Source organism: Rana temporaria, chromosome 3 (assembly GCF_905171775.1).
Source record: "Rana temporaria chromosome 3, aRanTem1.1, whole genome shotgun sequence".
NCBI classification, from domain to species: Eukaryota; Metazoa; Chordata; class Amphibia; order Anura; family Ranidae; genus Rana; species Rana temporaria.
In genome coordinates this window covers 118,805,350-118,829,648 of record NC_053491.1, presented here as the reverse complement: position 1 = coordinate 118,829,648, position 24,299 = coordinate 118,805,350, and the positions used below count along the sequence as shown (strand labels likewise).

The 24,299-nt window shown below is 43.7% G+C and overlaps 1 protein-coding gene across 2 annotated transcripts in view; it reads right to left on the bottom strand.

The window, feature by feature from the left end:
- LOC120931667 (leucine-rich repeat and IQ domain-containing protein 1-like) overlaps positions 1-23,841 on the bottom strand; it is a 127,514-nt gene extending 103,673 nt beyond the window's left edge. The window contains exons 1-5 of one of the 2 annotated variants that reach the window (XM_040343317.1): positions 23,737-23,841; positions 19,717-19,894; positions 17,076-17,108; positions 6,599-6,709; positions 1,194-1,383 (exon numbers count right to left, since the gene is read on the bottom strand). In XM_040343317.1, coding sequence (XP_040199251.1) covers positions 1,194-1,383; positions 6,599-6,709; positions 17,076-17,108; positions 19,717-19,886 — 504 coding nt within the window. In that variant the 5' untranslated portion in view covers positions 19,887-19,894; positions 23,737-23,841. The remainder of the gene's footprint in view (positions 1-1,193; positions 1,384-6,598; positions 6,710-17,075; positions 17,109-19,716; positions 19,895-23,736) is intronic. The other variant, XM_040343316.1, reaches the window with a different exon arrangement.
- Positions 23,842-24,299: the final 458 nt, after the last annotated feature.

Here is a 24,299-nt window from a genome sequence, read left to right as displayed (position 1 = left end):
CATTTATGTATATATCCTATGCTGTTTTGCTAGTTATTTGTTTATTTTTATGCTTCCACTCTGTTATCATTGTTTGTGCACTGGTGCACAGTAATGTTGGAACAGGAAGGGGCCATCCCCAAACTGTTCCCACAAAGTTGGGAGCATGAAATTGTCCAAAATGTCTTGGTATACTGACGCGTTAAGAGTTCCGTTCACTGGAACAAGGGGGTCAAGCCCAACCCCTGAAAAATAATCCCACACCATAATCCCCCATCCACCAAATAATTTGGACCAGTGCACAAAGCAAGGTCAATAAAGACATGGATGAGTGAGTTTGGGGTGGAGAAACTTGACTGGCCTACACAGGGTCCTGATTTCAACCAGACAAAACACCTTTGGGATGAATTAGAGCAGAGACTGTAAGCCAGACCTTCTCATCCACATCAGGGCTTGACCTCAACCTGATAAAACACCTTTGGGATGAATTAGAGAAGAAACTGTGAGCCAGATCTTCTCGTCCACATCAGTGCCTGACTTTACAAATGCGCTTCTGGAAGAATGGTTAAACATTCCCATAGACACAGTCCTAAACCTTGTGGACAGCCTTCCCAGAAGAGTTGAAGCTGTTATAGCTGCAAAGGGTGGGCCAAGTCAATATTGAACCCTATAAACGAAAACTGGCATGTCAATAAATGTTCATGTGCATGTAAAGGCAAGCGTCCCAATACTTTTGGTAATATAGTATATCATCAAACTCAATTTTATTGTGGGCAGCATCGGCAATATGCTCAAAGGGCCAGTTGTATCTGTGAGACTATGTATCCAATCAGATACATAGGAGTACTCAGGAGTATACTCAAATTTCAGTAGTGTGCTGCATACAGAGTGCAGGGTTGAGGAGTGCGCTACATACATAGTGCAGAGCTCTGATGTGTGATACATACAGAGTGCAGAGTTCAGGGTGGTGCTGTGTACAGAGTGCAGGGTTGAGGAGTGAGCTAAAGGCAGAATGCTCTCTCTCATTTCCTGGGAGATCCTTGGTTGGCATCTGGCCCCCCAATGCCCCGTTGTGAGTGCATGCAGGGTAGGCAAGGACCTGTGAGAGCCACAAGCCGCAGAGAGGAAAGCTGTCCTTGTAAACACAGATGGCTTCTGTGTTTACAGTGAAGCCCTTGATAGATTTGCTTTCCTATAAATTAAATCCGTATTACCTTATTTGAGTTCAAATGTAACTTTGTAAGGTGTGCAAGGGTTGGCAGATTCTTAATGCTTCTAATTTTATTGTAGGACAATATCAAAGTGGTCAGTTGGCTGCAGGTCTTAAACACATCCATATCAAAAACTGCATTGAAGCTGAGGTCTAGAACTAGGAGATTAGGCAAAGCTCTGAGGCCAGGAACACTAGATAAAATAAAAAAACAAACGTACAAAGGTTAGGATCATTCTTTTATAATGACATGCATCTCTGTAAGATGTATGTATGGATTCAAATAATAACATTGGTACTAGATGCATTGCTTACAGTAATTTATGCAATTTGGCTTCCAATTTCACAGAACACAATCGATCTTTCTCTAAACTCATGTGGTAAAAACTAAGTAGTAGTCATTCCACAATCAACCACTAAGCATACTGTATGTTACGTGTTCCTATTCACACAGCATACCTAAAAATTACTTTCAAGATGTTTCCTTGGAGCAGGTTTACAGTATACATAGGACTCTATAGGTAGGGATGAGCCGAACACCCCCCGGTTCGGTTTGCACCAGAACATGCGAACAGACAAAAAATGTGTTCGAACACGCGAACACCTTTAAAGTCTATGGGACACGAACATGAAAAAATCAAAAGTGTTAATTTTAAAGGTTATATGCAAGTTATTGCTAAACAAAGTGTTTGCGGACCCGGGTCCTGCCCCAGGGGACATGTATTAATGCCAAAAAAAGTTTTTAAAACTGACGTTTTTTCAGTAGCAGTCATTTTAATAATGCTTAAAGTGAAACAATAAAAATCTGCCTGTAGAGTAGCAGCTCTTTTCCATGTTTATAACAGTACCGCAGCAAAATTACATTTCTAAAATAAAAAATTAAATTTAACCACTTCAGCCCCGAACCATTTGGCTGCCAAATGACCGGGCCACTTTTTGCGATTCGGCACTGCGTCGCTTTAACTGACAATTGCGTGGTCGTGCGACATGGCTCCCAAACAAAATTGACATCCTTTTTTTCCCACACATAGAGAGTTCTACCGACTCACCTGTGCAATTGGAGAGTTGGTGAGAGGATCCGCCGGCCCCGGATGTTGATCATGGAGATTTCCGGCGGAGCAGATGGTTGCCGGAGTCTCTATGATCGTCTGAGGCCGGGCGTGATGTTATGATGTCACGCCCGGCCTCTGCATTCAAAAAAATAGCGCCGCTACGGCTAGGAAGCGGTGATCGCTTTCTTTTCTTTTTTTTTTAGGCTTCCCAGCCTAGAGGTGAGATGTGGGATTTTATTGAACCTATATCTCACTGTAAAGAGGACCTGTCAAGCCATATTCCCATTACAAGGGATGTTTACATTCCTTGTAATAGGAATAAATGTGATCAAAATTATTATTATTTTTTTATGGCATTTTTACTTGTCGTTTTTACTTTTTTTTTTACACTTTTTTGGTTTATGGGTACAATGTACCCCATACCCATTCACATGGGGGGAGGAACCTGGATGCCTCCTTGTCAAAGGGGGCTTCCAGATACTGATAAGCCCCCCATCCGCAGACCCCCACAACAATCGGGCAAGGGTTGTGGGGATAAGGCCCTGTCCCTATCAACATGGGGACAAGGTGCTTTGGGGGGACCCCAAAGCACCCTCCCCATGTTTAGGGCATGTGGCCTGGTTACGGTTCAGGAGGGGGGGCGCTCTCTCACCCCCCGTTTTCCTGCGGCCTCCATGCTCAGATAAGGATCTGGTATGGATTTTGGGGGGGACTACCACGCCATTTTTTTTTATTTTGGCGCAGGGTTCACCTTAAGCAAAGGGCAGCACACCAAATGCATCACACTGCAGAGCTCTGCATGTGCAGGGCGCTGCTGTCTCTCTGTGTTATTCCAAAGTTCTTTGGTTTGGGCCTTTTTTGAGACGAGTGTATCAGATCGCACTGTTGCTATTTGCAACATAAGTGTACCTCGAGTGGCCAAAACATCACCCGCTTGGGCACCACATGCTTGACAAGACATATGTCAAACTGCCATGCAGTTCGTTGGCATTCGTACCTAAAAGACCCACACCAAAGAACAAAGCAGACCTCTCGCTCCTCATCAGCTGGGATCTCCAACCCCACTATACCTTCAGTCCTCTCTGAAACCTGCACTGAGAGGAATGAAGGTAGAATTAGGTGTGTCACAGCCAAGTACTTGCGGGCAATCTGCTATCGGTACACCGACGTCAGATTGTACCAGGCAAATTTCCCTTCCCCAGCTGCTGCTGCGCCAAAAGAAGTTCGCTCCCAGCCATCCACATGCCCAGCGGTTGAATGCTAGCTTGGCTAAATTGCTAGCACTTCAACTGCTGACTTTTCAGTTGGTAGACTCTGCCCCCTTTCCGTAAGTTTGTGGAATGTGCGGTTCCTCGATGGCAGGTTCCCAAACGAAGGCGATTCCGGTTCTCTACCGGCATGTGGAAGGCAATGTCTTGGCCTCGCTGGACAGGGTGGTCAGTGGTAAGGTGCATATTACCGCTGACTCATGGTCCAGCAGGCATTGACAGGGACGTTACCTATCTTTCACGGCACATTGGGTGACTCTGCTGGCAGCTGGGAAGGATGTAGGTCAAGATGCAGTAGTGTTGGAGGTTGTTCCGCCACCACGCCTCCAAAACACCTTCCTCTTCTTCTTCCTCCATGGCCTCTTCCTGTGCTTTGTCCTCGGAACCAGCAGTGCTCCATAGGCGTTCAAGCGGCTATGCAAGTACGCAGGCAAAGAGATGTCATGCGGTGCTTGAGCTGGTGTGCTTGGGGGACAGGAGCCACACTGGGGCAGAGGTTCTGTCAGCTCTGCAGGGGCAGGCTCAGAGGTGGTTGACGCCATGCCAGCTTAAGCCAGGAAAGGTGGTTTGTGACAATGGCACCAACCTCCTCTCCGCCCTCTGACAGGGACAACTGACCCATGTGCCCTGTCCCAACAGTGCCCACCAGTGCTGCCAATCAGTGCCCACAGGTGCTACAATTAGTGCCCATCAGTGCCTTCTTATCAGTGTCCCCTATCAGTGCTGCCTATCAGTGCATATCAGTGCCACCTATCAGTGCTCCCATTAGTGCTGCAAATCAGTGCCACCTATCAGTGCCCTTTAGTGCCGCCTATCAGTGCCCATCAGTGCCACCTATCAGTGCCACCTTGTCTGTGTCACCTATCAGTGTCCATCAGTGCCCCCATCAGTGCTGAAAATCAGTGCCACCTATCAGTGCCATTTAGCGCCACCTATCAGTGCAGTGTCATCAGTGCCCATCAGTGCAGCCTATCAGTGCCCATCGGTGCTGCCTCATTAGCGCACATCAGTGAAGGAGAAAAATTATGTGTTTGTAAAATTTTATAACAAACTATGGGGATTTTTTTTCCCAAATTTTCAGTCTTTTTAGCAAAAAAATTGGATTTTTGTACTCACCGTAAAATCCATTTCTCTGAGTTCATAGACGGACACAGCCTTCATTGACATTAGGGTTATATCCGCTTCGACTAGGAGATGCCTAATGTCAAATGAAGGCTGTGTCCGTCTATGAACGGAAGAGAAATATTAAAAGTCAGCAGCTACAAATACTGCAGCTGCTGACTTTTAATATTAAGACACTTACCTGTCCAGGGGGCCCGTGATGTCCTCACTTGGAGACGATCTGTCCCTCGGCTCCTGGGTGCAAGCGCCGGCATCTTCGGTAATGGAATCAGGAAGTGAAGCCTTGTGGCTTCACAGCCTGGTTCCCTACTGCACATGCACGAGTCGCGTTACGCATTATCACTGGTCCCTGCTGTCTTCTGGGACCTGTGTGTCTCCCAGAAGACAGCGGGGGGACAGAGGAGTGGCCAGACATGGCGTAATTAGCGGAATCTGCGGCTATCTATCGCAGAAAGTGGGAGCAAATACCTTTTTATTATACAGGTATCTTCTCCCCCTCCCCCCTGAAAGGTGCCAAATGTGACACCAGAGGGGGGAGGAATTGGAAAAGCGGAAGTTCAGTTTTTGGGTGGAACTCTGCTTTAAGATAAGAATTCTACTTGTGAAATGAGTGCTGCCAATTTTCCAAAGCAGATTAGAAAGTGAAAATAAAGGACTGATTGCTTGCATTATTAGGCTTAGTAAACTTATTTTTCCTAACATTTTTGCTGAATAAACACTACATGTAGTTTAGGAATCTCAACTTCATTGGCTACAATACATTTGGAGTTTGTATACAGTATTACATTGCAGCCTGGATAAGGTCAGAAAGATGTTTAACCACTTGCCGTCGCCGCACCGTCATTATACGTCCACAAGGTGGCTCTCCTAGGCGAGACCACGTAAATGGACGTCCTACCTCTTAGCCGCCACTAGGGGCGCACGCGCGCCGCCGGAGGCGCGCGCGCGCCCCCCGCTCGCCCCCGACTCCCGTGCGTGTGCCCGGCGGGCGCGATCGCCGCCGGGCACACGCGATCGCTCGGTACAGAGCGGGGAACGGGAGCTGTGTGTGTAAACACACAGCTCTCGTTCCTGTCAGCAGGGGAAATGCTGATTTTCTGTTCAAACAATGTATGAACAGAAAATCAGTGTTTCCCCTAGTGAGGCCACCCCCCCCCCCCCCCACAGTAAGAACACACCCAGGCATACTTAACCCCTTCCCCGCCCCCTAGTGTTAACCCCTTCACTGCCAGTGGCATTTTTATAGTAATCTAATGCATTTTTATAGCACTGATCGCTATAAAAATGCCAATGGTCCCAAAAATGTGTCAAAAATGTCCGAAGTGTCCGCTATAATGTCGCAATACCGAAAAAAAAATCGCTGATCGCCGCCATTACTAGTAAAAAAAATATTAATAAAAATGCCATAAAAATACCCCCTATTTTGTAAACGCTATAACTTTTGCGCAAACCAATCAATAAACGCTTATTGCGATTTTTTTTACGAAAAATATGTAGAAGAATACGTATCGGCCTAAACTGAGGAAAAAAAATGTTTTTTTATATATTTTTGGGGGATATTTATTACAGCAAAAAGTTAAAAATATTCATTTTTTTCAAAATTGTCGCTCTATTTTTTTTATAGCGCAAAAAATAAAAAACGCAGAGGTGATCAAATACCACCAAAAGAAAGCTCTATTTGTGGGAAAAAAAGGACGCCAATTTTGTTTGGGAGCCACGTCGCACGACCGCGCAATTGTCTGTTAAAGCGACGCAGTCCCGAATCGCAAAAAGTACTCTGGTCTTTGGGCAGCAATATGGTCCGGGGGGTAAGTGGTTAAGCTGCAGTATGGTTTTAAAGGTCTTCTAGCCTAACAATCTGGTTTCACATTGTGCTAAAATCAAATAACTTTGCTTTGCTATTAATCAAAACGAAAAAGAAAAGCCTTTGTTGTATCACTCTATTTTTGGCATACTGAAATTGTTACCTGTGCAGGAGATTGAAGGAAGCATTGAGCTCCATAAGGTTTTCAAGGTGATGTAAACCGTCAGGCTGTAATTCAACCAACTCATTTAGAGATAAATCAAGCTTAAGGATTCTAAAGAAAGAGAAATTATACACTTGGTCAGACTTTTTTAACAATAAACATAAAAACGATCGTTTTCCGTTCGTTCTCAGAAAATTTGTTTGTTTTTAAACTCCATCAGAAAACCATTTTTGGGTTCAAAAGTCTGGCCAACTGATCTCCCTTCAGATGAAAATCCACAGAAAAGTTTATTTGGCTTTACTGTACTACTCAGCACAAAAGAGAAGCTGCTTTACTAACTACACTCACTGCCCATTCAAAAAAACGAAAATGACATCTATAATAAAAGATTTCTATTCTGTATTTTGGGTCCTTTTTCTTTTGGTGTTTTCGGTCGTGTGTTCGTGTGACATCTGTGGCAAAAGATTTGCATTCTGTTGAATCCAAAATACAAACAGAAAAAAGGAATTCAAAATACAGGGTGCGGGTCTTTTGTTGTGGATGTCGTGTGAGCATACGACTGAGGGTGCGAACAGAGAAGAGATTCAAACAAGATACAGAATGCAAATCTTTTGTTGTGGATGTTGTGTGAACATGTGGCTGAGGATACGAACAGAGAGGGGATTCAAACAGGATACAGAATGCAAATCTTTTGTTATAGATGTAATTTTTGTTCTTTTGCCGTTTTCGTTTTGTCGTATTTTCGTCAGATCGTTCGTTCGTATTTGCGGTTGTTCGTTATGCGGCTCATTCGTAATCCTGTCGTTTTCGTATTTTGGTGCTTTATTTTTTTCGTATGTACACATTATTCTGCGGGTACGAAAATGAACATTTTCGTACGAAAATAACATTTGTACGAACGGGAATGCACATATCTAATAAATAAACAATAACATATAAACTCAATAACACCACGTGACAAGTGATATAAAGTCCATAAAAAAATGATGAACAAATTCGATGAGAAAATTCCTTATTCTGTGAACCTTCCACCTCACCACCATGCTGTGATAACTCCCCTCTGAAAAACGCGCTCACCAGACGGATTTGCCTTTCACTCTCGTGTTAGGCTAAATCACTTGTGTATGATCCCACAAATGGATAAACGGACAATGGACAATTCTTCTCTCAACAGGTTGGCGTGGCTATGAGAGAAAAATATGATCCCAGCCTAGCCAACCTCTTCATGGCAGAATGGGAGGACAGGTTTGTTTTTAGTAAACAATGCCCGCAGTTAAAACTCTATGAGGCCTCGTACACACGACAGAGTTTCTCGGCAGAATTCACCGAGAAACTCGGTCAAAACCCGGATTCTGCCGAGAAACTCTGTCGTCTGTACAGTTTTGGCTCGATGGAGCCGCCGAGGAACTCGACGAGAAAATAGAGAACATGTTCTCTATTTTCTCGTTGTTCTATGGGAGAAGGCGGCCCGCCGAGCTCCTCGGCGGCTTCATCCCAAAACTCGACGAGGAACTCGACGTGCCAAGCACGTCGAGTTCCTCTGTCGTGTGTACGGGGCCTCAGAGATTCATAGATGACCTCCTGTTCATTTGGGAGGGCACACTAGAATCTGCCGAGGGTTTTCTTAGTGACTTAAATCAGAATAATAACATCAAATTGGATTATCTGATTAGTGACAACACCATCAATTTCCGATAGAAAAAGAGATGAATAAGTTGACCACCAAAGTGTATTTCAAACCGACGGACCGAAATAGCTACTTGTCTATCAGAAGTGGCCATCACCCATCTTGGATTAAAAATATACCAAGGGGACAGATATTACGAGTCCGAAGAAACTGCACTAAAATTTCGGATTATCACCAACAAATAGAGCTGCTAAGGGACAAATTTGTGCAGAAGGGATACACTGAGGAATCTCTGAATAATATCATTCAGGAGGTAACAGAAATCCCAAGAGAATTATGCCTTAAAAAGACATCTGAAGTCCAAGGCCCTAATAATCAACATCAAATGGGATTTATACAAAGACATAGAGGATATATATAAAAGACACTGGCATATATTATGCAGGGATGGACACTTGGGGAACATTATTCTTAATCACCCTAAGTTCATTTACAGACGAGCCCCTATTTTTGGAGACCAAATAGTTAAGAAAATGTTGGATCCTCTGGCTCGGCAACAATTTGATTTAAAAGGTTTCTTTAGTTGCAGGAAATGTATATGCTGTAGAACAGTTAGAACTAGCAATAGGGGCAAAATTACAGTCTGCAACAGGGATGGGGAATCATTTGACATCAAGGAGTTTTTCACCTGTAACTCCTCCCATGTTGTTTATCTCATGTGGTGCCCTTGTGGGTTATCATATGTAGGAAGAACAAAAAGATTGTTAAGTGTGCGTATTGCTGAACACCTGGCTAACATTAAGAAAGGTTTCCGCTATCATAGCGTGTCACTTCACTTCAGACAAAAACATAATCAAGATCTGACAGTTTTACAGTTTTGTGGTATAGATACTATCCACCCGTCTTGGAGAGGTAATAACAGGGTAAGGGACCTCTCTCAGAGGGAAACCCGTTGGATATTTTTGATGAAATGTTTATCGCCCAGGGGGTTAAACATAGAAGTAGTCCTTAACTGCTTCATTAATAATTATTAAATGATAGATACTGATTGGAGAGCTGGGATAGTTCTGTTCATCCATCATTTTTTCTGTATTCTTTATAATACTGATAGGATCCTGTTTCTTGATTTAGGGTTTCTTTATTTACACTTGTGAGATATGTCATAATAGGATTATGATACACATATTGTAATAGAGTCAATGGGTAGATTAGGAAGCCCTCTCTAGATGGATCATGGGGCATTTGTTGCAATATATTTTATTGACAACATTGTCTCCATGAGAGAGGGCGTGCATTATGCGGACAAATAGTACCAGTGTGATTTGATCGGCATTTTATGATGCACACTATCACTTATTGAGAGTCAATTTAACTTCAATGTTACTTTCACTCATTATTTTATCCTTAGTTTTATATAAATCATTATTGTATTTAACAATTGGTTTATATTAGTGCACTGATCATAGATCGCATCAGGGGATCATGGTGGTGTGCTATGGTCTCATTTGTTTATTCTAATTTTACTCCTGGTATTGGTTAACATGCCCTTATATAATGCTTTCTCATTTTAATATTATTTATATGCTCTCAATTGAGTGACCATGTATTTCTGGGATTGATATGAATCATGCCGTCTGCAACTAGTAATATTATTTTAATTCAGGGTTCTTGCTCAAAATCATTTTAATTGATCAATTTTAGTTACCTACTGCTTTTACTGTGTTATTTACTGTAAATGCAGATTGGGTTGGCACCTTGATGGATGTGGGGCTGATGTGATGAAGTGTGTGCACTTCAAGCAGCTTTCCTCTCCTAAGGTCCATAGATTGTTGTGCTTTGTGATTATGGGGACATGACGTGCGCGCATGCGCGGGATGACCAATTATGTGTGGGAATCTATAAAGGAAGTGGGTGGGAGCTCAGTAGCCAATCCCATGACTAAGCATTTACTGCAAAACATGTCAGGAACGTGGCTACAGTTTTACTAGCTTCACTGACTAGAGACGCCGCTGCTGTTTAGACAACTTGCCGTTACTGGGAGCCGGAAATCTGGAGTGTGGTGAGCCTATACCAACTGAGCACACACCTCAGGTCCGCCGTGACCGCCTAGCACTGCAGAGCCAACTAAACACTGATGTTTGCTGTGATTTGTTTGAAGCTGACTTTTATTTTTTTACATGTGAGTTTAATGAATGAAGTGTTGCTGTGATTTCGAAATAAACTGGTGGTACAATTTTATACTATTGGAGCACTTCTTTTGTTTTCATGTACATTATTGAGGGATTATCACGGTGGTCCAGCTGAGATTCGTTTATCCATTTGTGGGATCATACACAAGTGATTTAGCCTAAGGCCCTTTTCACACTACAAAATAAATCCGTTTTAATAATCCGTTTTAAAATCCGTCAGATAATGTTAAAAAACGGAAGTTATACGTCCTTTATAAAATATCATTAAAGTCTATGTGATTTTTTTATGTTCCGTAAAGATCCGTAATAGTCCGTTATAACATACGGACGTTAGTTATAACGGAATATGTGACGGGTCTTGCACTATTTTTTGTAAATTGTTTGTCCGTTGCAAGTAACGGATATATTAACGTCCGTTATATTTTAACCTTGAAGTCTATGGCACATGGACGTTAGTAAATGTCTCCGTAAATGTCCGTTATGTTAACGGACGTTCATTTTACTGAGTATGGATATTCAGGGGAACCCCGCCGTCAATTTAAAACAAAAGTGACGTGCGGTTCCCGGTAAATATCCATAACCAGACCCTTCAGGTCTGGTATGGATATTCAGGGGAACCCCGCCGTCAATTTAAAACAAAAATGACGTGCGGTTCCCCCTAAATATCCATAACCAGACCCATTATCCGAGCACGTTGACCTGGCCAGCCGCAGAAAAGAGGGGGGGACAGAGTGCGGCCCCCCCTCTCTCCTGAACCGCACCAGGCCACATGCCCTCAACATGGGGAGGATGTCCCCATGTTGATGGGGACAAGGGTCTCATCCCCACAACCCTTGCCCGGTGGTTGTGGGGGTATGCGGGCGGGAGGTTTATCAGAATCTGGAAGACCCCTTTAACAAAGGGGACCCCCAGATCCTGACCCCCCCCTGTGTGAAATGGTAATGGGGTACACTGTACCTCTACCATTTCACGAAGGAAGTAAAAAGTATTGTAAAAAAACACACTGACACAAAAGAATAAAGTCCTTTATTAAAAAAAAAAAAAAATACTCCAGCGCTGAAAAATCCACTCGTTCCCGGCTTCCTGCGTTGTCCTGATCCTGCGACGGGTGCGGGTGATCTCCCGCGATGAGAAGATCCAGCGTCGGGTGATCTCCGCTCCGGCGATGTGAAGATCCATCCATCCGGCGCAGCAGCATCCCGGACCTCCTCTCACTGCTGGGCACAGCCCAGCGAATGAGCGGCTGAAGCTGTGACATTTCTTATATAGAGGAGGCAGAGCCACCCGTCACGTGACCCTGCCCCCTCTGACGTACCTCTGCTACGTCACTGGGTAAGCCCGAGAAGAGAAAAGGTCTTTCCTCTTCTTGGTCTTCCCTAGTGATGTAGCAGAGGTACGTCAGAGGGGGCAGGGTCACGTGACGGGTGGCTCTGCCTCCTCTATATAAGAAATGTCACAGCTTCAGCCGCTCATTCGCTGGGCTGTGCCCAGCAGTGAGAGGAGGTCCGGGATGCTGCTGCGCCGGATGGATGGATCTTCACATCGCCGGAGCGGAGATCACCCGACGCTGGATCTTCTCATCGCGGGAGATCACCCGCACCCGTCGCAGGATCAGGACAACGCAGGAAGCCGGGAACGAGTGGATTTTTCAGCGCTGGAGTATTTTTTTTTTTTTTTTAATAAAGGACTTTATTCTTTTGTGTCAGTGTGTTTTTTTACAATACTTTTTACTTCCTTCGTGAAATGGTAGAGGTACAGTGTACCCCATTACCATTTCACACAGGGGGGGGGTCAGGATCTGGGGGTCCCCTTTGTTAAAGGGGTCTTCCAGATTCTGATAAACCTCCCGCCCGCATACCCCCACAACCACCGGGCAAGGGTTGTGGGGATGAGACCCTTGTCCCCATCAACATGGGGACATCCTCCCCATGTTGAGGGCATGTGGCCTGGTGCGGTTCAGGAGAGAGGGGGGGCCGCACTCTGTCCCTCCCTCTTTTCTGCGGCCGGCCAGGTCAACGTGCTCGGATAATGGGTCTGGTTATGGATATTTAGGGGGAACCGCACGTCATTTTTGTTTTAAATTGACGGCGGGGTTCCCCTGAATATCCATACCAGACCTGAAGGGTCTGGTTATGGATATTTACCGGGAACCGCATGTCACTTTTGTTTTAAATTGACGGCGGGGTTCCCCTGAATATCCATACCAGACCTGAAGGGTCTGGTTATGGATATTTACCGGGAACCGCACGTCATTTTTGTTTTAAATTGACGGCGGGGTTCCCCTGAATATCCATACGACTTCTGGAGCTGGACTTCAAGAAAGGGAGAAATGTTTTTTATTAACGGACGTTAGAAAGGAATGATATAACGGATGTATACGGATATATACGGATAAACATTATCCGTTTTCAATAAAGGAAGAATGGTAAAATATTTATCCGTATGTATCCGTTATTAAATCCGTTAATAAACGTCCGTTAATAGGTGTAAAACGGATATTATAAAACGGACATACAATCCATAGTGTGAAAGAAGCCTAACACGAGAGTGAAAGGTAAATCCATCTGGTGAGTGCGTTTTTCAGAGGGGAGTTATCACAGCACGGTGGTGAGGTGGAAGGTTCACAGAATAAGGAATTTTCTCATCGAATTTGTTCATCAATTTTTTATGGACTTTATATCACTTGTCACGTGGTGTTATTGGGTTTATATGTTATTGTTTATTTATTATTATATTAATTAGCGCTGCAATTTTCTTACACCTATTTAGGTTAATTTTTTTTCATTTTAATTATTCATTCACTCAAGTAGCAGCTGTTGTTTTTTTCATTTATTTATTTATTTTTATTGGCGCAGTGGTGATAGAGGTTACCCAGGGCTTTTGTATCCTATATCAGTCATATATTGAAAGTTTAATATGGCCAGCATTAGAGAATTGCCCTTCGCCACATGTTGGTGACAAAAAGGAAAATTGTGATGGACAAAAACATATACAAAATTAAAAGCTCCACTTAAAGCAAAACTAAACCCACTGATCATGGGTGTCCGCTCCATAGGGCAAGAGGGTCATTTGCCCCCCCCCTGCAATCGACAGGGAGAGCCAGGAGCAGGGCCGAACTGGCCCTGGGGCCGCTTTATGCGGCGACTGCAGCGCTCCCCTCCTTCTGTCCTCCAGCGCTCGTATCGTAAGTCATGGAGCTGGGTCTGTATGCAAGGTCCCGCCCCCCTAGTTCAGCTCGTTTGATTGTCTTCTAATGTTCCGCCTATCACACGAGTTGAACTAGGGGGGCGGGACCTTGCACACAGACCCAGCTCCGTGACATACGATACGAGCGCCAGAGGACAGAGGGAGGGGAGCTCCATTTTATATTGTTTACCAGGCCTGTGCTTTGTTTGTTCCAACATTTGTTGCCACAGGTAACACTAGACTATTTTCTGATGTGTTTTTAGCAAGTCTGGAAACGCAGAGCAAACACAACACAGAGTTGTAGCCAGGGGCGGACTGACAACTCATGGGGCCCCCGGGCAATAGAAGAGTATGGGGCCCCTCTGGCTTACAGATGGCCACCACGCCAGGAGGTAGTGCAGAGGCGGCCAGCTAAAATCTTGGGATATTCACATTAAAAGCATGTCATTTTCGGACATATCAGGGACAGATCTAAAAAAAAACACAGATTTTTACATACTGTCCCTGGTTTTACTGAGCCTGGCAACCCGGATGGGGCCCCCTAGTGGCATGGGGCCCTCGGGCAGTGCCCGAGTGACTCAATGGTCAGTCCGCCCCTGGTTGTAGCCTACGGCATCGTTTCTAGTTGTCCCTTATTTAGAGTGCCTGTCCCTCTTCTGGAATCAAATCCATTTGTCCCTCATTCCAAAAGGTTCCTCTTTTAGACCTGAAATAAATATACTGTCAATATAGTGTAGTGTTTCAGTCAAGGAAACAGGGTGCTGTGTAATGTAAAGGGGTCCAGTGATGCAGGGTGCTGTGTAATGTAAAGGGGTCCAGTGATGCAGGGTGCTGTGTAATGTAAAGGGGTCCAGTGATACAGGGTGCTGTGTAATGTAAAGGGGTCCAGTGGTGCAGGGTGCTGTGTAATGTAAAGGGGTCCAGTGGTGCAGGGTGCTGTGTAATGTAAAGGGGTCCAGTGGTGCAGGGTGCTGTGTAATGTACAGGGGGCCAGTGATGCAGGGTGCTGTGTAATGTACAGGGGTCCAGAGCTGTGGGGTGCTGTGTAATGTAAAGGAGTCCAGAGCTGTGAGGTGCTGTGTAATGTAAATGGGTCCAGAGGTGCAGTTGTGGAGAGGGGGTACACAGTAGTGACAAAGAGATATTGAAAGATGCAGGGGGCACAGTGGGGTGTTTTTACATTTTAACGTGGGGTGCGCTTTTAACCCCCGCTTGCGGTCGAAGAAAGGGTAAAATGTGACTGTGAATCGCTGCTGCCGAAGCGCCCACCCCTGAAAAAATTTCAGTGGACGCCCATGCCACTGATTTAATTGTTTGCCCAAAAGATTTACATTCAAGGCATGGTTTGAATGATACATTTCACAGTTGCTTTTGCTGCCAACCGAACTGTCAAGACATCAAATGGCTGTTGGCATAATTGATCACATGTGCAGCACCATGGAAACAGCAGAGAGTGATTAACCAATACAATGCATTCTAACAAAATGTAGTGGTCTGAGACAGAACTTGGTGCAAATACATTAACATCAACCTTCAACCAACAACAACCAGTTATAAGTTCATAAAAAAAATCTTAAATAAACTTTACAATACTGCTAGCATTTGTTTACATCTTAGAAATATTACATTTTTCAATTTCGTAACCCCTACATCTGCGCCAGCAACATAGGGGTTGATTTACTAAAACTGGAGAGTGCAAAATCTATTGCAGCTCTGCATCGAAACCAATCAGCTCCCAGGTTTTTTTTGTTTTTTTTTCAAAGCTTAAAGTGTAACCCATAACCCATAACAATTTGCTAAAAATAATGGGCCACAGAAAAAGTACGCCGGAGTATCTGCTGATACTCTGGCGTACTTTCAAATTTGCTGCGTCGTATCTTTATTTGTAATTCACAAACAAAGATACAACGGCTTTTGGCTAAGATCCGACAGGTGTACGGCTTCGTACGTCTTCGGATCTTAGGAAGCAATACTTCGGCGACCGCTGGGTGGAGTTCGCGTCGTTTTCCGCGTCGGGTATGCAAATTAGCTGATTACGGCGATCCACGAAGGTACGCGCGTTCGTCGCATTCTCTTACGTCATCGCTAGTCGGTTTTTCCCGTCGCAAACATAAGCCTGCTTTTTCATGGTTTACATTTAGAAGCGCCATGTTAAAGTATGGCCGTCGTTCCTGCGTCGAATTTCTAATTTTTTTTTTTGCGTAAGACGTCCGGGAATACGAAAGTACGTTACGCACGTCGCCGTTCAAAAAACACGTTGGGGCGCCGTAATTTCAAAGTAAGTTCAAAGCACGGCGGGAAACTTCCTAACGGAGCATGCGCAGAATGTTCGGCGCGGGAACGCGCCTAATATAAATGGTACACACCCCATTTGAATTAGGCGGGCTTGCGCCGGACGGCTTTACGCTACGCCGCCGCAAGTTTACAGGCAAGTGCTTTGTGAATCAAGCACTTACGCCGAAAACTTGCGGCAGCGTAACGTAAACGGGATACGTTACGCCGCCGCATTTGTACCTGAATCTGCCCCAATTTTCTTTAGCAAGAAACATACATTCCACATTAATAGCTATGCTACCAAAATAAGTGTGTGCAAATATTCAGCTATATTTTATTTAGCTGTATAAGCCTAGCAATTATACATACTGGCCCGTATTCACATACATCGGTGCATATTTATGCCGGCGTAGCGTATCGAATATACGCTACGCCGACGCAGCGCACAGAGGCAAGCACAGTATTCACAAAGCACTCGCCCCCAAATCTACGCTGGGTTTCCTTGGCGTAAGCCAGCGTAGGTGGAAGTGGGCGTGAGCCATGCTAATGAGGCGTGACCCCATGTAAATGATGGACTGCGCGTCATAAAGATACGAATAACGTACGGCACATGCGCCGTCCCGTCGACGCATCCCAGTGCGCATGCTCAGAATCACGTCGAAACAACTGCCTAAGATACGTCGAATCACTGCCTACGACATGAACGTAACCTACGCCTAGCCCTATTCACGTACTACGTAAACTACGTAAAATACGACGGCTGTGTTCCCTGGGCCATACCTTTGCATGACTTGCGCCTCCTATATGGGGAATAACTTTACGCCGGACGTACAACTTACGCAAATCCCATATATTATGCGCCGGGTGCAACTACGTTTGTGAATCGGCGTATCTCCCTCATTTGCATATGTGCGTAGAAAATCAAAGGGAGCGCCCTTTGCGGCCAGCGTAAATATGCGCCCACGATACGCCGGCGTAGGGAAGTTACGTCGGTCGGATGAAGCCCATTTTCAGGCATATCTAGTTTTGTGGGCACGGCGCATAGATACGACGGCGCATATTTACACTTACGCGGCGTATCTCGAGATACGTCGGCATAAGTGCTTTGTGAATCCGTGCCACTGAGTGCAAATATTTGTTTTTTGTTTTACTTGGTGGTAATGGCATAAAAAATGGCAAGGTTTTTTACGGGAAAACTTACTTTTCAGGGAACAATGTAACTGGAAACTTATCTCTGAAAGAAATACAATTTCATAGTTATTTTCAATAGGAATATTTAACCTAAATTACATTTGTATCATATATTGACCAAATTTGAGAAATACAACTTTTAGCACCATAATCATATGGTTAAATAATAGTGGCACAGAAGAAGAACAATTCTCCATAGGTATGCATTGACTGTTGTACCCTCAACAGGAGGACTATTCCTTACTAGTACACCATGCCACCGATTGAGAATGTTCTGCAATGCCTGTCAGGGGCAAAGTGGCTCAGTGTGTTGGTCCTAAGGAAAGGAAATCCTCAGATACCCGATATGGCAGTTGTCTCCCCTGGAAAAACATATAGAAACTCTTAGCCACCATTCACAATTGTCATGGCCCCTTAGGACTGGAAAACACTTCCAAGTTAGTGAGAAATCAGTTGCACTGACCCTGCATGCCACCTGAATTTGAGAGTTGCTGCCACTCTTGCCTACGCTGCATCCAAATGGAAAATGGGTTACTTACAAATTGAAGGATCTATAAAGTTGGTGTGCATTGTCTTTTTGCACCTGGAACCTTATAAGAGTGGACAGGGAAATATCCTGGTGGTGATAGACCATTTCTCCTGTTACCCCAAGGCTTTTAAACCATTTAGCTCTTCCCCATAAGCCATGGCCTAGAAGGTTGGAACTTTTCCCCTTAGAGCCAGTTTTCAGGTACTCTGTGAAATTAGGTTTCATATTATCTCTTTTGTGAATTGCTATTATTGCAACTTCTATGTGTTATTGTTTAGGGCTATCATAATTGTTATTTACTTTGCCAGGTGTGTCCCCCAAATAAATATATTTCCTTCCAACTTTGATGTGTTAAAGGGCACAGTAGGGTCGTTGTCACTAGGAACCAGGAAACCTAATCATTCAGTAGCTCCTTTGGGGGTAGCACTTATGGTGGCTCGCTTGGAAGTCCTGGAGATCCCTGTCACCTGGGAGGAAGTTCCAGTCTGTCAGGCTGTGATGACCTTAGCCCCAGAACAATGGATGTTTGTGTTGGCCTTGATGTGTCAGAGGATACAGCATTGCCAGCATTGACATAAGCCTACACGTGACTTTCTTTCCTCATTGCCTACAGCTAAATACAGCATCAAAGGGGTACAAGAAGGATAAGTGTGTGCTGCTAGGGACGGGCATTAAAGTTAACCTGTTTTTTCCCTTCATGGACAAAGCACTTGTTCACTCCAAGTACAAGCACAACAAAATTATGGAAAATGCCTGTATCAGATTCCACTTTTCTTTATTGGACTCGGTGAGCCCCTCCAAATTTAACTTCCCCAAAATTAAGATCCTTCCCACTGACAGTGGCTCAGCATCTAATAATAGCTCTCTCATTGGTTTTTGGATAAGTAGAGATACAGTGCCTTGTGAAAGTATTCGGCCCCCTTGAACGTTGCGAACTTTTGCCACATTTCAGGCTTCAAACATAAAGATATAAAACTGTAATTTTTTTTGAAGAATCAACAACAAGTGGGACACAATCATGAAGTGGAACGAAATGTATTGGATATTTCAAACTTTTTTAACAAATAAAAAACTGAAAAATCGGGCGTGCAAAATTATTCAGTCCCCTTAAGTTAATACTTTGTACTTTGTAGTGCCACCTTTTGCTGCGATTACAGCTGTAAGTCGCTTGGGGTATGTCTCTATCAGTTTTGCACATTCCTCCTTGCAAAACTGCTCGAGCTCAGTGAGGTTGGATGGAGAGCGTTTGTGAACAGCAGTTTTCAGTTCTTTCCACAGATTCTCGATTGGATTCAGGTCTGGACTTTGACTTGGCCATTCTAACACCTGGATATGTTTATTTGTGAACCATTCCATTGTAGATTTTGCTTTATGTTTTGGATCATTGTCTTGTTGGAAGACAAATCTCCGTCCCAGTCTCAGGTCTTTTGCAGACTCCATCAGGTTTTCTTCCAGAATGGTCCTGTATTTGGCTCCATCCATCTTCCCATCAAGCTTAAAGCTTGGGAAATCTTTTTGTATCCAAATCCGGCTTTAAACTTCTCCACAACAGTATCTCGGACCTGCCTGGTGTGTTCCTTGTTCTTCATGATGCTCTCTGCGCTTTAAATGGACCTATGAGACTTTTCACAGTGCAGGTGCATTTATACGGAGACTTGATTACACACAAGTGGATTCTATTTATCATCATTAGTCATTTAGGTCAACATTGGATCATTCAGAGATCCTCACTGAACTTCTGGAGAGAGTTTGCTGCACTGAAAGTAAAGGGGCTGAATAATTTTGCATGCCCAATTTTTCAGTTTTTTATTTGTTAAAAAAGTTTGAAATATCCAATAAATTTCGTTCCACTTCATGATTGTGTCCCACTTGTTGTTGATTCTTTAAAAAAATTACAGTTTTATATCTTTATGTTTGAAGCCTGAAATGTGGCAAAAGGTCGCAAAGTTCAAGGGGGCCGAATACTTTCGCAAGGCACTGTAGGTGTAGTGCTCATGTCTAGAAACTTGAGACATCCAGTGTGCACCCAAGTTTGCAGGGACTCCACAGGTGCACAATAAACATTAACTCCTAAAGTTTTGAGTCTTTACCATCACTCTTTGTTGGACTGTAGAAAACCAACCTGGAGTCTGAAGATCCAAATTCAAAATCAAAAGCAAGGTCCTTAATTCTGGACATCTTTAAGGTAACACAGTAATAAGGTCCAGGCTCTGCCACATTCCATGCTACTGGTAGATTATCCAATATGGTAGCTCGGTCTTCAACAAACTGGCGTTTAATCATATGCTCCATAGGAATAACTGTAAAAAAAATTATTTCAAATGTGAATGTTATAATCAATACATAAGTCTCAAAACAGCTTAAAGCTGAACCAAGGGATTAAAAATAAATACCCTTTTAGTGGGGTCCTCCTGCACTGCAAGGGTTAAATGTACATTAATTCTAGGGGTAGAGCAATAAGATATAATACTTATCTTATTCCTTACCCCCCCCCCCCCCCCCAGCAGCCAGTGCTTACCTCTTCTCTTTGACATTCCTGCTTTTAAGTTCACCACACATATTACAGTCTGTATAATCTCCTTTAGATCTACGAAAGACTATGCAGTGAAAGGGCTTGATTGGATATAGATTGATTGATTAGATCATCCCATTTTAACCACTTGCCGACCAGCCACTGCAGTTTTACTGCGGCAGGTTGACTCGGGTGCACAAATCGACATTACCTTGCGTTGCTTTTTCTTTTGGCCACTAGAGTTACAAGTGCATGCCCGCTGTGTGTACCCGATGCGGGGCGCAATGACCTGCGATAGTGTGTGACCCAACGTGTACCTGCGATCGCTCGTGACAGAGTGAGAACCGGGATCTGTGTGAAATCCCAGTTTTTTTCAGGGGAGTAGAGACACTCATGTGTTCATACTAAGTATAACCCCTTCCCTGCTAATGACATTTTTTACAGTAATCAGTGCATTTTTATAGCACTGATCACTCTATAAGTGTCAATGGTCCCAAAAATGTGTCAAAAGTATCCAATTTGTCTGCCGCAATATCGCAGTTCCCGATAAAAATCGCAGATTGACGCCATTACTAGTAAAAACATAAATAATAATAAAAAAATCTATCCCCTATTCTATCCCCTATTTTGTAGACACTATTAGCCAGATTCAGAAAGACTTACGCCGGCGTATCTAATGATACGCCGCGTAAGTCCATGGATGCGCCGTCGTATATATGCGCCGTATTCTTGTACTAAGCTTCCTACGACCGACGTAAGTCTCCTACGCCGTCGTATCTTGGGTGCATATTTACGCTGGCCGCTGCTTCCATTGATTTACGCGTCGAATATGTAAATGAGCGAGATACGCCGATTCACGAACGTACTTGCGCCCGTCGCAGTAAGCTACGCCGTTTACGTAAGATGTACTTCCGGCGTAAAGATAAACCACCAAAAAGCTGGTCTAAGTCATGTTAGAATATGGACGTCGGAACTGCCGTCGGATTTTACGTTGTTTACATAAGTCGTATGTGAATGGGGCTGGGTGTAGGTTACGTTCACGTCGAATGCATTGAGCCGTCGTATCTTAGGGAGTATATGCGACGTGATTCTGAACATGCGCGCACATGCGCCGTTCGTTTGGGAATTCATTTACATGGGGTCACGGCTAATTTTAATACAACACGCCCACTACCTTCCTAATTTGAATTAGGCGGGCTTACGCCGGCCCATTTACGCTACGCCGCCATAACTTAGGGAGCAAGTGCTTTGGGCTAGATTCTCTAAGATTCGGCGTTGGCGTAGTGTAAGCCATTTACACCACGCCACCGCAACTTACTGGAGCAAGTGCCGTATTCTCCAAGCACTTGCTCCGTAATTTGCGGCGGCGTAGTGTAAATGGCCCGGCGTATGGCCGCGTAAATCAAAGGGGGCGGCTTGTATTCAAATTAAGCGCCCCCCCCTGCGCCGATCGAACTGCGCATGCGCCGGGCGGAAAAAGAGCCCAGTGCGCATGCTCCAGCTCACGACGGAAAACGTCAATGACGCCGACGTGAGTGTCATTGACGTAAAGTCGTATTCGCAGACGACTTAGTAAAACAACGTAACCGACGGAAAAAGACGACGCTGACCCGACGCCATACTTAACATGGCGTAAGGTTGCCCCTCATATAGCAGGGGTAACCTTACGCTTACGGAAACAACGTAAACGACGACTACGAGGCGCAAATTCGTTCGGGAATCGGCGTATCAGGCTCATTTGCATAGTCAAATGAGAACTGAACGTAAACGCCACCTAGCGGCCAGCGTCGAATTACATCTAAGATCCGACGGTGTAAGTGACTTACACCTGTTGGATCTTGGCCGTATACCCGGGGCCAAAAACAGAGATACGACGGTGTTTCCTGAGATACACCGTCGTAACTCTTTTGAGAATCTGGCCCTATGTGAATACTGGCCTTGCCTCTCTATTTTACGTTGGCGTAGCGCATATGAGCTGCGCTACGCCCGCTTATATATATACGCCGCTCTACCTGAATCCGGCTATATATATTTTGTACAAACCAATCAATATAATCTTATTGCAATTTCTTTTACCAGAAATATGTAGAAGAATACATATCAGCCTAAACTGAGGAAATTTCAATTTTTTTAAAATGTGGGATATTTATTATAGCAAAAAGTAAAAGATATTGTGTTTTTTTCAAAATTGTCGCTCTTCTTTTGTTTATAGCACACAAAATAAAAACCACAGAGGTGATCAAATGCCACCAAAAGAAAGCTTTATTTCTGGGAAAAAAGGACATCAATTTTGTTTGGGTAAAGCTTTGCACGACCGCGCAATTGTCAGTTAAAATGACGCAGTGTCGTATCGAAAAAAAAATTGGCCTGGTTATTGAGCAGCCAAATCTTCCGGGGCTGAAGTGGTTAACCAGGGTGCCTTCACATTTCTTCAGGGGTGTCTTGTTAAAAGGCCTAAAAATTGCCCAAAAATTGTATACATGCCAGTGGGTGGATTAATACTGCCTTTAGTTACACAAAGCCACAGGTTTACATTGTGCACCATTACGACCTTCTAGCTGCCGGCGTCCTAACAAGCAATTAGTTGATAAGGAGGATGTTGGACCCTTTCCCAATCCATCAGCACTGGGGGTCACATTAGCTAAGCGATGGGGAGAAACTGAGGAAGAAGAAAACCCTAAAGCACTAGTCAGTACCAGTATGCAAAGGTGAATTATAAATCACCTGTAACGTTGGGTGTCCTATATGTGTTGATGTCGCTGCATTATTTTAAACTCTTAGAATAATTTTTTACAATTTAGAATGGGATACCTCAAGACTGTGCATAATTTTAAAGGGAGCCTTGACTGAAAAGAAAGGTAGAGAAACATTGGATTGGATTGAGTAGGTCTACATATTTCATAGTTTTGGTAAATCTAAAGTTGATTGTACAAAGATTTTATGGTCAGACTCTAATGTGTACAGTAATTCTTAGCGGGCCTTCGCCAACCTTATGTACAATACAATTGTACGTGATGAAGTCAGAATGCAACTGCCAGCTGGAGAGCTGAAGAGAGGAGGCTTTGGGGGTGCCTGGCTGCACAGCATGGCCGAAGGCAGCTATTAAGGTATTATTTTGCTTCACAATCATTTTCTCACCAAACTGTTAAATCCACATAAAAACACATAGGTAATATAACAGTCTAAAATGAACTTAAATTAAGGGGAAACTCTAGTTGCAGTGATTTTCCAGATGATTCATTTTCAAGATGATTCATGTAACAAATAATATGTTGGCTACGTATGACAGATTGATATTAAGTTGGTTACCTTACTGCAGTATTAGGCATTGCAACAAATTAATATTAACAGTAAGCTGCAATATGGGTGTTGTAGAATTTACTTTGAAAAAGGTATTCATATTTCCACAAATGACAATTCCAAACGCAACACAACAATCTTCATCAGTGAATTTTAAAATGAATTATTTTTGTGATAATAAATCAGACTTATAGGAGCATAACTACACAATGGAGTCTCTAGATATGAAAAACACCCCAAATATTTTTGGTTCCCCCGAATGACCGCCATTTCATACAATTTAGTCAATATTTTATATAGTGCAAATTCTTTGTAAAAGCCGTGGCTTACCTAAAACTGAAATGGATGGAAACACAACTCAATCCGGAGTATCTTTTATGTTGCCCTGTATGCAGTTATAAGGTTTACTGTTGCTAGGAGTCATGGCACAACTGGGAGGGGCTCTGCAAGATATAGCTAAGCTGTTAAATATTGACACAGATTGCACCACAAGCCATAGGCCTAACTACTTAACATGAAAGGAATATGTTTAACTAGCAAGTTCTGGTTTGGCAACCTTGTGTTGTACAGTCTGGATAATATACACACCAGCAACAAAAAAAAAATACAATATATTAACACAGGGCAAGACAAATCCCAGAAGCCAGGTTGCCAATGGCCCTTAAAAATTATAGCTGGTCCCTAACTTTTTGTTTTCCCTCTAATTGTTTTCAATAGAGCTAACGCCAATACAATCCTGCTGGCTCTTGAATTGGACATACAGTAAAACCTTGGTTAGAGAGTAACTTAGTTTGAGAGCGTTTTGCAAGACAAGCTACATTTTTAAACACATTTTGACTTTATATACAATTGATGTCTTGATATACAGGTAGCATCATGTCACAACTGAGTAT